The sequence below is a fragment of the Haemorhous mexicanus genome, chromosome Z (assembly GCF_027477595.1).
Source record: "Haemorhous mexicanus isolate bHaeMex1 chromosome Z, bHaeMex1.pri, whole genome shotgun sequence".
Classification (NCBI taxonomy): domain Eukaryota; kingdom Metazoa; phylum Chordata; class Aves; order Passeriformes; family Fringillidae; genus Haemorhous; species Haemorhous mexicanus.
In genome coordinates this window covers 63,316,343-63,333,487 of record NC_082381.1, presented here as the reverse complement: position 1 = coordinate 63,333,487, position 17,145 = coordinate 63,316,343, and the positions used below count along the sequence as shown (strand labels likewise).

Sequence of the window (17,145 nt, the reverse complement as noted above, 5' to 3'; positions counted from 1 at the left end):
AAGGCTCTCTAGGCTGCAATACTTCTCCAACCTTGGTCATCTGTGTAGCCCTCAGTGATAGACAAGAGATTTACTGAGGGGGAAAGAGGGTTGGTGGCCACATTAATCTGATAAGCGTTCTGGAAAGCATGCTCAGTCAGATGGAAGAGTCTACCCTGCCTCTAAATGGTGCTGCATCTTGGCTTGGGGCTGCAAGCATCTGCACATGAGCTCAGCTCAGTCATTGGTGTTCTTTACAGAAAGTGGCAGTCACTTCTGTGCTGGGGACTGAGATCAGTTTTCGTTTGAATTGAGAAAGACTGCATGCATCTCTTCACATGTGGGTGTGAAATTCAGCTCAGGACCAAGGCAGCAGCTCCTACCACTGAACTTTTAACTGATGCTTGAATGTTTGCCAAAGCTAGTTCCATGTGCTTTTTGTCGACATTTGTTCAAATATGGAGTAAAGTGCGGGTGTCTGAATTAGGATGAAATTAAATTAAAAAGTATTTAATTTTACGAATTGTTTGAGCACTGGAGTGGGTTGCCTTGGAAGACTTCTGAAGTCATGGCCTGAGGTGTCTCAGAACAGATTAAACTGGTGCAGAGGGGCAGGGAAAGGCTTTCCAGCAGAGTTTCCCCATGTATGAGGTATGCCTCACTGATGAAGCATTTCTAAGGCAAATGGAGCGTGCAGCGGCCCTGGGATGACCTGTGCTGAGGCATAACTTAATGAATTCTTAACTGGTGAAGTGAGGCATGATTTGGAGAGGGTGAGAGACACCAGATTACACAAGCTCCAAAGATTCAGATGCAGTTATATTTTGATGTAATTCTGATACTTACTGATGTCATCAGTTGTAGCTCTTTGACAAGCCCAGCAATATTATACATCAAAATATTATCTAATACAATCTTACACTATCACAAGGACAAGGTCAAAAAAGCCACAGTATTTATACCAGTCTCAGTTGGCCTTCATAAATATACCACATTTATTTTTCGGTATTCTTTTTTTTAAAGAAAAAAGCAGTAGGCTTTCTGGAAAGTGAGAAGTTTAAATATTATGCATTTGTGAGAAGGTCAGATTCCCCTTTGTACGTACTATTAATATGTCAGAGTTTTGTTTCTCTTATTTGAAAGTGCTATCTGGAACTTTTTAGAGAGTGGTGATTGACTGCCAAGTCAAACATGGAGAAATATATATCTGAGTTCATGAATGGTGAGGTTTTGAAACTCATAGTTGTGTTGATTACAGAATTTGTTTCTGTGATAGCAGAGTCATATTGTCACCATAACTTTTTGTCATCTTTAGGTTTCGGCATAGCCCAAATTCCTGGTACTTAAGAGACTGGACCATTCACAGTTGGATCAGACAGTGCTTAAAATATGGCGCCCAAGATAAAGCCTTATACACAATACAAAACAAGGTAAATTTTACCAAGGAAGAGATACGAATATATTTGATCAGCTTTTGATTCAAGTGTGGCTTGACAGGAATTCCTGTTGCAGCCAGGGCTTGTAGACTGTGTTTTAAGTTCAGGTTTCTTTGTCAAATAACAAATTACCCATTGCACTAGAATTTTAGCAATAGTTAAATCCTCTCTTTTCTCAGAAAGCTCTTTGGTTTTAAATAGTGTTGGTGTCCAAAACATGATAATTGCAGGGGAGGCATAATAACATGATAGGCAGTGCTATTCCTTGTCTGAAAGGCTCAGATAAAATACTAAAACAAATCCAGTGTATCAGAAGTTGGAGGGCCTACATCACAGGAGTCATGCTAATCTCTTGTGTTGCTTATGTACATTGCATCAGTGTGGAGTGTCATTCTTCTGCTCTTTCTGATATCTGCAGTTCATTTGCACACAACTTTTTCCCCTTTTTTTCTTCAGGTTCAGTATGGAATTTTTCCAGATAATTTTACATTCAATATTTTGTTGGATTGCTTTATAAAGCAGAAGAAATATGAAGGTAAGAAAACACATACCAATTCTGCATCCTTAGTTGTATGATCTTATATTTACAGAGCTTTTCTTTAAACTAAAAACTTGTAGTCATATTTTTTCTGAATTCATTATAAAACACAACTTCACCTTCCCTTGAAGTATTTTCTGCATGTTTTTTGTCTCATTTTTTTGGGATTTTATTCATTTTATAGTTTTGAAACTTGTGAGATTCACAGTTTCTACTGTTATTAATCCTATTGCAAGTGTAAACCATCTTCTTCAGTTAGAAGTCTGACATAGACGGTAATGATATGATAGGACTTGTTAGTGACAATTAATTAGAGTGTTACCAGAATCAAAATGTGTGTTGGTATTCATCTTCCATACATTTAGCTCTTCAAAAAGCTTCCTACATAAATTATTTGTGAAGGCTTTCTGTCTGTCACTGGAGGCAGCCAGCTATGCTGAATTCCATACTGGGGCTACCTTTCATTATTGGCTGTTTAAGTGTTTGGATGAGTCCTCTCATGTTTGATGACAGATATTAATTTTGATGACCGATTTTAATTTCACTTCAGGTTTTCTAGTATGTAAACTTGCAGTAAGCTTTCCTTTACATAAAGTTCTTATAAAACAGATAATGGAAAGGAACTGAATGATTTTGCTAAACAATAAATTAATACATGTGGTTTTTTTATTTTGAGACATGCCCCCTCTATCTTTGAATTCCCCCTTATTTTATCCATATTTCTGTTCTGTGTGAAACTGAAGGCCTTTTTCCAAACTGTTCTTCTTGATCTGAAGTGTCACTGGAGCTCCATGTAGAGCTCCTCTAGAGCATTATTTGCTGAATAGACCACTGTGGGTGATATGTGACATTTCTTATCCTTTGTACTCTCCTGTCACCCTAAGGCTAATGAAGTTAAGCCAGTCTTCTTTTGTTTGTAATTAAAACACAAGAATAAATAAATATTTTAAAATTTTTTTTTTAATAATTGAAGAGCTAAGGAAAGAAGAGCCAACTGAAATGTGTAGAGCTAAGATGATTTTAAGATCTCCTTGGCTGTAGTTTCATGCTATTCAACCCATTCTTCCTTCTTGCAGTGTTTTTGAGCAGCCCAAAGGAGTAAGACTAATTCTATTGGTGTATTCTAGTTGCAAAAAGTGTTTAAGTTCCTCTTCAATTATTTCAAAGTATACCATAGCAGTAAAGCGCCAGTGAACATGAGTGGATGCAAAAGGAAGCTATGCTGATTAAGTATCGTTTTCCTCCATAGATGCTATGTCAGTAGTAACAGAGATCATGCTCCAAGAAAGTTTTGATGAATTATCAACACAGCTTCTTTCTCTCTATGTTTTATACCAGTACCTGGCAACCAAGTCTGAACATACGGTAAGCTGACCGCACTCAGAATGATACACAGAGCCTCTGCTTCCAAGGGTTGTGCAGTCATTAGACATTCAATCATTAACATACTTAATATCCCCTAAGTTTACCAGAGGAAAAAAATGCTCCATTTTCTCAGTTTTTTTTTGCAATTGCAGAATAAGAAAGAAAGGAAAAAAGAAAAAAACAAGTATGAAAACCATCAAATCACTTGTCAACCCTTTTGCTCCTTTCTCTGGAAGGGAGGGTGCGTGGGGAGTTTCAGTTGTAATGCATGCCCATTTGAAGGATGTGAATTGATACTTCAGTTCAAAGCGACTCTATCAATTACCACCAAAAAAAGTGTCACCTCTTGTATAGGACCCATTTAAGCTGATTATTGCTCACCATTGGAACTTGATTATGGTGATGTTGCAGACTTATAAAGCATTTATACTAGTTTTTTTGGTATCCCAATTGGCTTTGGGTGTATTGCTTCTTATTACATATCTGTTTTTTAAAATTAATTTTGTTACATTTCTCCTGTCTCCAAGGATTATGGATTTATTATTTACAGCTTGCTTGCTTAAGGCCAGAATGACAGTTCAAGGTCTTGGAAGTGGCATTATTCTACCTTTGCAAAAGGGGCTCATTTAGTAAAAGGGCTCAGTCAGATCTGCCATGATCTCTGTAGGAAGCTATTTTTAATGAAGTTTTGCTCAAGCCTTCAATAGCATGTTGTCATCTATATAGCAAATGCTTGAAGCCTCCATCTGTGTTACATGAAGCATCTTCCAAAATGCATTTTAGAGGTGCTTTCAGGTTTTACTCAACTGGGTTGTAATTTGAGTTTTCACCAAAGAAGAGAAAAGCACATGTACTGTTTTTGATATTTTCTTCATTGCCTAGAAATAAAGTATGCTTAGTCACTTGTATGTGAAAAGCAAAGGGATGAAAATCTGATTTTTCCATTGTGTTTGTCTGTGTTTGTGTATCCAAACTGTGGAGATGAGCATTTGTCGGTATGTGTAGTGTTTCCTGAAAACTGATTGTGCGAGCAAAGGTGGTGTGAACATAAGACATGTTCAAGGCAAGCTTATTTATATAACTGTGACTTATTTAATATGCATTTTGAAGTAATCCCATCCAAAGACAGCAATGAAATGATACTTTTATTTATATACACTGTTCAAAGTACCATTCTACGCCTTATGATGCTTGGAACCGGTTTTCTGTGTTTGGTTTAAGACCTGGGGGTAGACATAGTGAGAAGAACTTTCTTGGAAAATTTCAACCACTCACATTTTAGTCTTCTGCAAGGAAAGTTGTTCCTCAGTACAATTGGTACTGTTTCTCAGGACAGATATACTGTAACTGAACACTGAGCATATTTAATAGTTCTTTACTTTATTGCTGAGATGTGATGAAAGCCATGCATGCTGTCTTTGCTGTCATTTTATATTTGTATTTGTTAAAGGAGCACTTACTTAGTTGATAAATTATTTGCAGTGGGAAGAAGAGAGAAATATTGGAGCTTCGCTATTGCTTACAGGTCTAAAGCAAAGTAACACCGTGGGTTTTAGTTCCCAACTCTGTGGCTATGCATTCCTTGGTAAGTTTTACCTCCCACATTCTCAGCTTTCACCTCTTGTCTTCAGTGGCTGAATTAAATTGGCATCTTTGTTTTATTAAAATGTAATCAAGGAGAAGGCAAAGGAAAAAAAGAACTAGTGGAAGGACAATTTCAGAGTTACGAGTGAACCTGTTTTGTAGGCCTGGAGGGTAGAACTGATTTGAATTTGATTAATCAGACAGCTTCAGAACCAGTTTTAGGGCTCCCTGCATGTTTGGGTTAGATGCTGATAGAGAGAAGATATTCTTAAATAGCAGTGGGATTGGTTTGTTGGTTGATCAAAAAAAATACCCTAAAATACAGATTTCTGTGACACACATTATAAGGTTATGGACAACAGGCTCTTTTTCTGGTTAATAAGTGTCTTAGAATAATATTTAAACCTTATGAGATGGGAGAGCACACTCTGGAAAACACTATGTTTAGAACTTTACTAGTCACTGTAAAGTGAATGTTGGGGTTGTGATCAGCAGATAGCAGAGCCTTTATCCTGTATCTGTTAAGAAGTCTTTGCTGTTAATAACTTGCTATGTAGTATTAAAGAGAAGTTAGATCAGAGTATATTCAGAATTGAAGGGAAGGGAAATGGGCAAACAGTTCTTGAATTTCCCCTGACTCTTTAGTGGAATATGGTACAGATAGATTTTGTTCTTCTCTACAAAATGGTTCTTTACTAGAAAGTAAGTAGTCAACAATTAATTGTAAAGTTTTGTTTTGTTACTGTATTATTGAGGGTAATAAAAATGAATTTGTTCTTCAGATGTCACCTCAAAATATGTGTGGTGGCAGAGTTAGGATGTTGATTTGTATTTATCATGGCTGTAAAAAAGCTAATTTTCAGTCAAAAAGAGGGATAAACATGAAAACTAATTTGAAAGCAGGATTTTTCTTAGCACTGTCGTTTGTAATCCACTGGAGATAGTGTTAGAAACAGGGACTTTGCTGTCCAGTTGGAATTCAGTTTGGAGAGTTTTATATGTCATGTAGATTGGTGGAATAGTGGCTGCATTTCAAAAATGTGCTTCACTCTTGTCTGAGAGCAATAGTGCTTGGTCCATGACATTGACATTCAGTGGATCAAAAGCTATTTACTGTTATGTCGCATATTCCCAAGTCTTGCCGACACTAATGGAACTGACCTCTGGGAGAGTAAAAGATGTCTACGGGCAGAGACTGGCCTCAAGCACCTCAGCTATTTTAATTTAGCCATGGTCCATAGGCTTTGTCTGTGCATTTATTACTTTCCTTTTCCTAAACTGTTCTCTTCCATGTAAAGAGGGTGTCTCTCATAGTTTTGTGTTATTATAGCCAGAGTGCAAATTGGATTGAGAGCTTACCAACTCCGGTAAGCTACACTGGAAGAGGTATTATCTATTTTGCTGACAATAACAAAATCAAAGGCCAAGAGTGACAATCATTGTAAATTGCATCTACTACAATGTGATGTATGTTTCCTCTATTATGCAGGAGTTTCTAGATCTCAAGTAATTACTGTCCGAAGAAAAGCCACATTGCAAGTGGTGCAGTACATCATAGGTCCTAAAATCAATGAACACCTTGTTGCACAGATTGTCTTATACCAAGAATCAGAATTTCCTTTATGGCAGGTGTCCCATATTTCCTCTTAGGAAGCCTCAGCAGAAACAGGGGTAGTAAGCTGAGTACTTAGACATAACATGTGCTATTATGGGTGAGTAAACCCTAGAGGCCACGGAGGTAAATCTGGGGAATCAGATTTAGTGCACATGTGCTCCACAGTCAGCTGAAAGCTGAGGAGACATTTGTCTGAGATCTTCAGGCATCCTTCTACAAGCTGCTGTTACAAAGCCTGACAACCAGAAAACCTGGCCACTTACTCTGATTTCCATCTGGGCAAAATTTCTGGGTGAGGGGGAATGAGGAGGTACCAGAAACATGCACATAATTATATGAAGTTGAGCAAAAAAAGCACATTAATAAAATTAGAGCAATTGAAATTCTATCAGAGCAACTTTGTAGAAGTGTGTTGTTTTTACCACTGAAGCCAAGACAGTTGCTGTTATTGCTAGAAACCAGAGCCAGCCTATACAGGTTCCATTAAGATTCAGATATTGAAACACTAACAATAAACTGTGTTTTTATTACAGGGAAGGTGGAGTTGACAAAAGGATTAAGAGCTGTGTACAATCTAATGCCACTGATGTGGACACCTGGATATTTGAGCAGAGCTTTGCAAGTGATGGAGAATGTGGCTTCATTGTCAGGGGACATCAAAATCTGTAAAGAGGCTGTAAGTATAAAGGCTATAACCCACTGAACAAGGGGAATTTCATATAAAACAAACTTCAGTAAAACCTGTAAATTCTGTGCCTTGTTAATGAAAAGATGCCCTGCAAACTTCAGAGGTCTTTCCAAGACAGGAAAAGTAATGTTTAGAACAGAATCAGTGCTTAAGTTGATGAGCCAGTGATAATGTCTACTGGCATGTCCTTGGCAATGAGTGTGTGCTACTGCCACAAACCATTTAAGTAAGTTTTCTAATCCTTGCCCTCCTTTTGGAGACACCTGCGTCTGTGTCATCGGAAACACGTGTCTGCAGGGATGGGAAGACACTTGTTTCCCAAGTTTTTGAAACCACTCAGAGACATATTTCTTAGCAGTGAGGATGAACTGTCACGTCTGCTTGCTCTTACAGCTAATTGTATGTGTTCTGTGCCCTCAGATGATGTCCTAAGTGGTACTGGTCCAAAAAGCTGACAGAGTGATTTCTAGAAGGTTTGTACCTTCTAGAAATCACTCTGTCAGCTTTTTGGACCAGTCTTCAGTCAGGGAGGATGTCTAGATTCAGTCCATTTATGAGGTCGGCACTGTATGAGGGACTTGGGGCTTAGGAGTGCTGTGGGGAATCAGGCTGACCCTGGAATCAGACAGCTTAGGAGTAACTTAGTATGTCACTGCCATGGGCTGGAGCATAGAAACATCACTGAGGTCTCTCCTTCTCGGTACTTTTTCCTGAAGGTGTCTCTCATGATGGGAGCCTCCCTTTTGCTCCTGTCACTACTAAACTTGCAGTCTCCCCTGACAAGCAGAATTCTGGGGCACTGCTCAGCAGGTACTCCTACCTATTGCTCTCTTTCCTGAAGCTTCTCAGTATAATACCGGACATTCCAAGACAGGTCACATCTGCGACTTGCACTGATTTTGTGTTACCTCTTCAGGTGTGTGGTTTTGGAGGTATCTTTCTTACTTCAGGTCTGAAGAACTTAGCTTAATATACTTGTGATTTTTTTCCCTGAATTCTGAGAAATTCAGGAATTCCTCATCTTGCTCTGGGTTGTAGATGAACATCCTGGTGTTGAAGCAGGGCTGTATGTCTCTGGTACTGTAGGTCCATAGAAGATTGTATCCGTCTCCGTACTGATACTCTAAAAACAGTAAATGCTATTAATACCTAGAAATGCTATCTGTATAGAGGTACTTCTTACTTTGTTCAGTAAATAGCTAAGAACTTGTAAAAGAGGGTTCTTGCTGATTCTTTGCTAATGCTGCATCTCTGTATGTACCAGTAGCAGAGCCCAAAAAGCAATGCATTGACTATGCTTGGGATCTTGGAGAGCCACACAGTCCAAGATCCCAAGCCCACTACAAAATACTTCCAAGATTGTCTCATTTCCTTTTAGAATTTGGTTTTCTGTTTACAGAAGTCATCTCAAAATATAAGGTAATTAATTAAGTTGTTTGAATGCATGACAGTTGTTTTACTTAGATTGTATTCCCAAACAGTTGATTCTAACCATGACAAATGTGATTGTTCAGACTGATGCCTTGGAGGCCATTTTGAAGTCTGTCCTTGAAGCCAAACCTGATTCGGAATCTGCTGAAGAAGGCAAGAAATTAGAGCAGAAGTCGCAGTGTGCAGAGTCAGAAGAAACAGAGCAGTCCAAAGTACCTGAGTACTACAGCCAATTCAAGGTAAGACATTTTAATTTCTCTAAATATTCTAAGCTGTGGTAGATCTCTGTGATGCATTCTAGAAAATACAGATGATGACTTACTATGGCTGCTAGACTGGCACCCTTTCAGTACATCAGGAGTTCTGTTTGGCATTTTTGAAACTAATGTCACCTTACATTTTCACTTCTCCAAACAGGAAGCAGCAGCCTACAAAGACATAAATGCTCAAGGCTACTTGTCTTTTGTCTGTCTGCTGAAATTTTGTCTTCACTTTTCATACATGAAAATGATAACTCCAGTCCTGTTTGCAAAAGTGGTATGTCTTTAGATACCCATTATCTGACCTTGTATGGGCTCTTGCTCATTAAAATAACTTGTAATGGGTGTGAGACTACCCTGAATTTATTGTCCATTTGTGTACATTATAATTATGTTTGTGGATGGAAGGTTGTATCTTGTACTTTTAGACTGGAGAATTAAATCAGGTTCATATCACCTTCCTTTTATCTTTAGGTTGTTATCATCATGCTGATGATAACATTAAGAAACACAGAAGGCTGTTTATTAAGGCACATCTATATAATAAGTGCATTTAATTTGATAATCTGATTTTATTTGATCATCTCAAAATTAGCTAAATGAGCTATCTTTACTTTATCAACTCTGATTTGTGGTGTGGTAAAAATCAAGTACTTCAGGTTGAAACTTACCTGGCTTACAGTTTCCGTTGTTTCTGCTGGACGGCTGTGGCCTTGGACAGTTGTGCTGGGTACAGACTGTTGTAAAGAAATTTCAAAAGTTAAAAGACTGATATCCTATGGTTTCAGCTCTCACGCACACACACACACACACACACACACACACACACACACTCACACTCACACTCACACTCACACACGCACTTTTCCTTACTTTAATTTTTACTTACATAACTTTGCCACTTATCTTTAGATACTAAACTTGTGTTGTAGGCAGTTAAAACTTTTTAATTGAAGTGTTTGGGAATCAGTGGGTATTCAGCATATGGTAGTTAATGCCTGGATGAATTTCAGTGAACTAGGTAAACACAACTGTCCTTTGAAGGAGGGAGTGAGAAGTTTTTTATGTGTCTCTTATTGTCTATCCATTGTCTAGCCTTGAAGAAAATAATGCAGTGCTCAAAATGAGGTCTGGATATCAAACTGGGGCCTGGTGCCAAGAACCTAGTTTACCTCTCAGCTCAACCTTTCCACAAATTCCATAATTAATTTCAATTCAGGCATTCTCTGGTATGGCAGTGAGTGATCTTTGGCCAAAAAACTAGCCCCAATGTTTAAAATCTGACCAGGAAAGTCTGACTATTAGGAAGACATAGCCATGTGACATCGAGGCATCCAACAGTAATAAGACAAAATCTCTGGTTGTGTGAATGAGAAAAGGAGCTCATGAATTAGAATGCCAGTTCAGCTAAGCCTGAAGGAGTTCCTAGATTCGTCTCTCAAATCCATTAGGCCAGCCATAGCAGCTCTTCCCACTTATGCCCTGGGACACTTACAGATGTAGTTCACAGTGCACTATAAATCCTACAAGTGTGAGGGAAGGTGGCAGCTCTGAGTCAGCCTGGTGATGTGTGCATTCCCAGCTGCTGTCCCAGCTCAGATCATCTGCCCCTTCTGTGTAACCCCAGCAGAGGGTTTGCACTTCTGGTGCTGAAAAAAAATCAGTTGCAGTTTGTCCAGCCCTGCATTAATTAGCTGGGATATCCCAGTCTCTCTCCTTGACCTCAAATCCAGTTGCTTCTGCCTCCTGCACTCCAATTCTTCACAAATCATACGCCTCAGAATGCAGGCAAGAGCATATGGGTTTGCTCCAGACATACACATGCTCCTCTGTGGTATTCCATGGAATGGCCTCTGTGTCTCATACCAGCCTTCAGAACAACCATTTGTAAAGTTCCTGAAAAAGGCATGGAAGTCTAACAGATATGGATACTTGTCTTTGCTTCCACTAAAAAAAAGAAGACCTGAGGGCATTTGGCTCTTTTCAGAAAAAGCTGTTAGAGCTGTAATCTAGACTCTGACACCCATTTGTGTTGTAATTACCTGTTTTCAGATCCTATATGCTGAGGCTTGCTATGCACTATAATGTTCTTCAGGCAATTATTTCCATCTGTGTCAATGATCAGTAGGCAGCAAACATTTTATCACATAAATTCTGGAAACACCTTCTCCAAAAGCAATGCACCTTCTTCCCTAAATTGTCTGTGTGCAGAGCTGTGGAGACTGCTTGTAAAAATCATGATTTAACCATTGAAGAATGTGCTCTTCTGGTACCTGTGGGACATATAGCCTGCTTTCCTAAATCAGTATTACTAATGTCTAAGAGAAGAGCAGGAAGTATTCCAGGATACAAGTGATACCAGTGATGGCTTAGGAGACAAGACCTGCTAGTTTACAGTTTACTGCCTTTCTGTACTTCAATTCCCTGTGTTTAAGTTCAGCCCCTTTTCAGCACATCCTTGGTAGAGTTTAATAGGAAGAGTGTGAATGATCTAAATTAGTTACATATCTAATCTATGAATCTGTAGTTGTCAAGTTTCTTCCCCAAACCCAAGCCGTACAGTCTCTTCAGTTTTACCACTGATGCCTCATGTACCTACTGAGACTAATACAACTAAATACTTTACTGAGTTTGGTTTTAGTCCATTAGCTTTGAAGACATTGGCTTTGTCTTAATTCTTTATTATAAAATCAAAAAAGAGACAGAACCAAATATGCAAGCCTCTCAGACCTGCCTGTCTAGCATTTTAAAGAGTCTTTAATCTGCTGTCTGCCAAGCAGAGACCTCCGAGGTGAAACACAACCAAGCCTGCAGTTGTGTTGGTTGAGGGAAAGAGAAGTGGAGAGGCCTCAGAGGGGACATAATAGTTTCCTGCCTAAGAACAAGGCAGAGCCTCCAGGTCGGAGCTGAAGGGATATGCATTTGGAAATTATTGCCAATGTGAGCTTGGGTAAGAGGAGCACTGTTGATCAGCTGCATAGTGCATAAACTTTCAGTGATAACTGGAAGTATGAATATCTGCATGGCTCTAGAACTGCCATTTTGTTTGGAGGAGAATGATCCCCACATCATCATTCCATTGTACTGCAATGCAAAATGAGTTTCATTCACATGAAGAGCATACAGATGTACCTTTCATTAGAACACATACTTACTTTAAACATATTTGCAAGTGCTGGGCTGGGTAAAATGTTTTATTTGAAAGAAGGGTTGGGAAAATGTGTTGTCACCTAATGAGTGAACAAGGCATAAAGAATTTTCCAGTGCTGTATTATCTTCTCCTTGGTTGTGTATCTGCACTTTCAAGGCAACTAACCAGAATGTTAAGGAGCCATCAGGCTAAAGATCACAGAAAGCCAGAAATAGTATCACTGGATGATTCATCATCTTAAGTGTATTACCATTTTATGCTGCAGGAAATCTGTATAAGTAAAGCTTAAGAAAGAAAACTGGAGTTCCTTTCTGAGGCTTTGCTCTGTTTCAGTGTAGAATATCCCTGAAAAAATATGACTTGCTTTAACAGTGTTGTATAATCTGTGTAAGTGTAGTCCTCAGACACAGTAAGTTGGGAAGAAAAATTGTGGGAGTTACTTAGTGTGCAGTAGAAGGAGAATATTTGAAGTGATGTACACCTCTTGGGAGGGATGCTGATGCAGGCAGTATGGATAAAGACATGCAGTTGGTTTTGAGGCAAGACACATACCCAAGGTGTCTGAGTAATATTTATAGTCTTTGACTAGTCAGCTGATCTTCATTAATACCAGATAACTGAACTTGGAAAAAGAAGAGAATTTGAATAATTAATGAAAATGAAATTTCATTGGCTCAGTTTTGTTGCTATAAAGACAAATACTCTAGAGGTTCGCATTTCAAGAAATGGTAGCAACTACCATGGTTGAAACACTTCTCTGTGATAGTAACCTGGCCTGTATAGCAGCAGCAGCAATACTACTACTACTACTACTCAGCAGCAGCAATACTACTACTCCTACTCCTACTCCTAATAATAATAATTCAGTGATATGTTGGTTGTAGAGAAGTATTTTGTGTCTGATTGTTTTGTGATTGACTGGCTTTCTCTTTGACACACCTACCAAATCTCTTTTTCTGGCAGGAGCTGTACTCCAAACTGCATTCACTTGGCAAGATTGAATCTGAAAACCTGTTAACCCTGACCACCCAGCTTGTCAAGGAGAAACTGCCAGAATGTGAAGTGGAAGACATTGCAAAATATGATCAGAACCTCAAGAAGTGGGAAGAACTACAAGTACTTCTCATTGAGAGAGAAAGAGAGATGAGAGAACAGGCTAAGCAGGAAATGGAAGCTAGGAAGCTAGCTAAAGCATCTGCTTAGTACTGGAACTAGGAATGGTGCAGTGGTGTGCACTCCTCTGTCTGTGAACTGAAGTCTTACCGTTATTAATATTTCACTTCAATCATGCTGCAGGTGTGACTGCTGTATGCAAATTAAACATCTCATTTTCTCTGTTTCCTGAAGTAAAGCACATGTGGTTTAGAAATCTTCATCCTGTATATGCTGTGCTTTCTATCTACCATCAGCCAGGCAAGAGATGGGATGGAGACAACAAAAAGAAACAAAGGCATAAGGAGTAGCTTGCCTGTGATGAAAGGTCTAGAGGGTGGAAAGAGCAAAAGAAAAGGGAAGAATTTCAAACACAAGTTGTTTCAGTAGGGGTTTCTCACAGGAAAGAATGCCTTTGCTACTCTGAACTGCAGACACTAAGAGGATTAACATATATTGATTGGGTTTTTTTCTTTTTCCCAACCCATTTGGAAAATCCAAGCTTCTGTATATGGAGTAGGAAGGTAGGAAGCCTAACTTCAGGCTTTTTAAAACTATTTTTAAAACTACAAAGAGTTTCAGCCTAGTGAGCTAGCAGTTGAACATGCATTCAGATGTGTCTTTACTCTGAGGATGTTTGAAATTTCTGCATTTACTGGTGCTGCTTTGCTCTGTTTCTAGTCACTAGAGAAATGTGCAATCACCTCGGCACGCACCAAGGAGCCTCATACTGCAGTGCACTTTCCTTTTATATTCTGGTCACTGCTTCATGAGGTTTTTGACCTAATTCCCTTCACAGTCCCATGCCCCATTCTTCAGATAAGTAAAACAATGCAGCTATTCACAAGAGCACAAGGAAATGGCAAGGGAGGAAAGAATCATAGTGCATTGATTGTGGTTGTAATGCATCAGCATCCATCCCTTCATACATTTCCACTGAATCTTTGTCAGCTGCAGCCAGCAACTTTTTGCAGTGCACAGTGGGGCAAGGTCCTTTAAAACAGGGAGACCTGAGCAACAGCCCTGCTGTAATTACAGTTTGTTAAGGCACCAGCACTGTTGTCTCACTGTGCTTTACCACAAGGTCTAAATAAACATTTTGAGTTTTATTGTGCATCTGTGTAGTTTTACAGTGATAAAACTCACACCACAAACCCACTGTAAATCCCGTAAGAACATGCTGCAGACCTGTGAACTTGTTTTAAGTGTAGGAAAGATATTAAATACACCAGACACCTTTCTTAGAATTCCCAGCAAACACACTCAGAGCCTGATGGCTCTTTCATGTCTAGGAAACCTGATACTAAGGTCCTTGACCCCATCTTGTCAGCAGCTCCCATAGCTTTTCCCATAAAGCAATAAGAGAGTGCTGTCTCCATCCAGGGAAGTGGATGATTTTTTGGCTTGTCTAGCAGTGGAGTTTCCTGGAAAACTTTTGAGAAAAGTCTCCTGATTTTTGTTTCTCTCTTTTTTGGTGTAAATGCTTTCTGATTACTAGGAAAAGTGAGGGAGCCATAAGGAAGGGGTAGAAGGCCAAATACACTCTTAAGAACAATTTCCTTAAAACTGGTCATTTTAACAAGGTCATAGTCACTTCTAATTGAGACACAAGAGAATGTAGTGTCCCTTCCCTGACCACTATTTCAGTTCTTCAGTTTCAGAACATGATCTGTAGCTCCAAAGGTTTTGCAATCACTCCTGCATCCAATTTTATGTATGAGCTTCTCTACAGGCATCAGCTCTTGGATCTTCACTACAGTACAATTTTACACATTTCTCCTTGGTTATTGTTGGCCTCTTGGCAGCATGAGGAGCCTGTTTCTGTGGGCACCTCCACCCTCCCTCCTTCAGCCTGCTGGTGGATGCACCAGGCTGCTAATGCTAATTGAGCTCCAGCAAGCTGCCAGCTGCTGTGTCCCTGCTGTCTCACAGGGTTGGCTTCACTTCCCCCACAACTGCCCTTTCCCTTCCCATTTATTTCGACTTAACTATTACAGCAATAGGAGAAAAAAAATCCTCCTGTGAGTTCTGAGTAGCCTGCTAATGAATATTATACATTGCCTCTTTGTTTTATTCCAGGCATGTGGGTTGGAATCCTCTGACCACAGTTCAAAGCATAAACTTAAACCAGTAGATACAACCTTTCTCTGCCTTTTCCCCAGTCTCCTCTCATATCCCCCTCTGCCCTTGAGAGAAGGGGATTTCTTTGCAAAATGCTTTGCAGGCAGCAAATCAGATTCATGTGGCCAGATGAAGGACATCAAAACCCAAGAGTTGCAGCAGAGGATCCAGATTATTTGTGACATGAACCAAAAGCCAAGCCCTCTCATTTATCTGTCCCCTTGGTATCACCCTGAGTGAGATGCCACTTTTGACACTTCGACCAGCTGGACCAACTGCACACTGGGGACCTTCTTCCCCTTAGGCACCAGCTAAGTATTTCTCCATGGTCCTGTAGCTACTGACCTATTCTTCCCCACCACAATTTTCACCATGGTCTCAACAACAGCCAGTTTCTAATGTTTTGTCTAGTCAAAGTGTTTTCACACCTAGCAAATCCTTACATGTCCAATATGTGTACCTGCACCCTCCTGAATTCTCCAGCAATCCTCATTGCTACTTTATTTTTTGATCTCACCTGTGATCCCCTTCAAGTTCCTCCTATGTATCATCTCACATTTATTTGTTCTTCTTTTCCAAGGAGGCTAGCCATGTCTCTGCCCTGCAGCCACATCTCAGTGGTGCAAGCAGCTTGGGGTACCACGTGCTTGGGCACCCTGAGGTTTGAGGACTGTGGGTACAGCTGAATCTCAAGATGCTCAAAACATGTATTAGCAAATGAAGTTTGAGAGGGGGAAGAAGGTACTCTCCTCTTTGGTGCTCTCTCCTACCTGCTGGCTTTGAGCAAGATCAACAGTAAGACAAGTTGTGAGACAGGCTAGTTCAGAGACCAGTGCTGTTAAGGCATATACTCATCTTCCCCAGCGAGACACATACAGTAGCTCTGTACCAAATGCAACAGCGTGAAAAATCAACAGAATGTCAACTAACTTGGCTTAACTTACTTGCTTTTCTCCTTCCCACCCCAGGAAATCTAAGACTTGATTATTTGCCCCTTGCATAAATCATGTTGCACACAGAACCTGTTTTTTTACCTGCTTGCTGAATTACTCTTAAAAAAGAAGTTTGAAGCAGCACCTAGAGTGAAACTGCGCCCCAAGTAGTCAAAAGCCTTTCTGTCCAGATGCCTGCAGCCATGTGTGCTCTGCTGTGTTCGCCATTGCCTGCTGTGATGCAGCTGTCCACTTTAAAAGGAGGAGGGGCACGGAAGTCATACAGCTTCTTTTGGTCTGCTGCTGCTTAAATGTGAGTTCTGATGCTAAGGGAAGACTGTGGATGTGTGCATCTAAAAAAAATTTTAAAATGCATGTAAAAAAAAATAGCTTTGTGCTCTACAAACACAAAAAGCTTTGAGTTCATCCAGCCCTGCTCCCTGGTACTTAATTTGATGTTTGATGCAAGCTCAAAACCCAATGAGCACTCTCTCACTAGGACCCTCTCAAGCTTTTTGAAGCATTTCTGGTTCTTGCTGTCCTGTTTCAGACAGCTGTCTAGACCTTTCTCTATATGTGAATAGGACTGTCTAAATACTTCCTGGAGGGGACAGACCAAAATCGTTCTTAGTAGTAACACCAGCTCATATTTTTGGAACATCTCTCCTAGAAATGTTCCTTCACATCCTGTTTTCATTTGACTATAGCTGTGATTAGGATTAAAGTTATTGCAGTTTTTCCTTTGCCAGTATATTTCTAAATCACGGTGGTGCATCTTTCTTCTTGCAAGTTTTTGAATAATTTCCCTGCTCATTCTCCTGGTGTTTTTATTGCTAAAGGCAGGGGAAAATCTCCCGTTGCTATAAGTAGTAGTACATTGGCTTGCATAGTCA

At 39.7% G+C, this 17,145-nt stretch overlaps 1 protein-coding gene across 2 annotated transcripts in view; it reads left to right on the top strand.

The window, feature by feature from the left end:
• Nucleotides 1-13,422, top strand: part of MRPS27 (mitochondrial ribosomal protein S27) — a 45,160-nt gene extending 31,738 nt beyond the window's left edge. For both annotated transcript variants that reach the window (XM_059874095.1, XM_059874096.1), the window contains 7 exons: nt 1,295-1,409; nt 1,872-1,950; nt 3,203-3,318; nt 4,801-4,903; nt 7,051-7,193; nt 8,720-8,875; nt 13,011-13,422. In XM_059874095.1, coding sequence (XP_059730078.1) covers nt 1,295-1,409; nt 1,872-1,950; nt 3,203-3,318; nt 4,801-4,903; nt 7,051-7,193; nt 8,720-8,875; nt 13,011-13,250 — 952 coding nt within the window. In that variant the 3' untranslated portion in view covers nt 13,251-13,422. The remainder of the gene's footprint in view (nt 1-1,294; nt 1,410-1,871; nt 1,951-3,202; nt 3,319-4,800; nt 4,904-7,050; nt 7,194-8,719; nt 8,876-13,010) is intronic.
• Nucleotides 13,423-17,145: the final 3,723 nt, after the last annotated feature.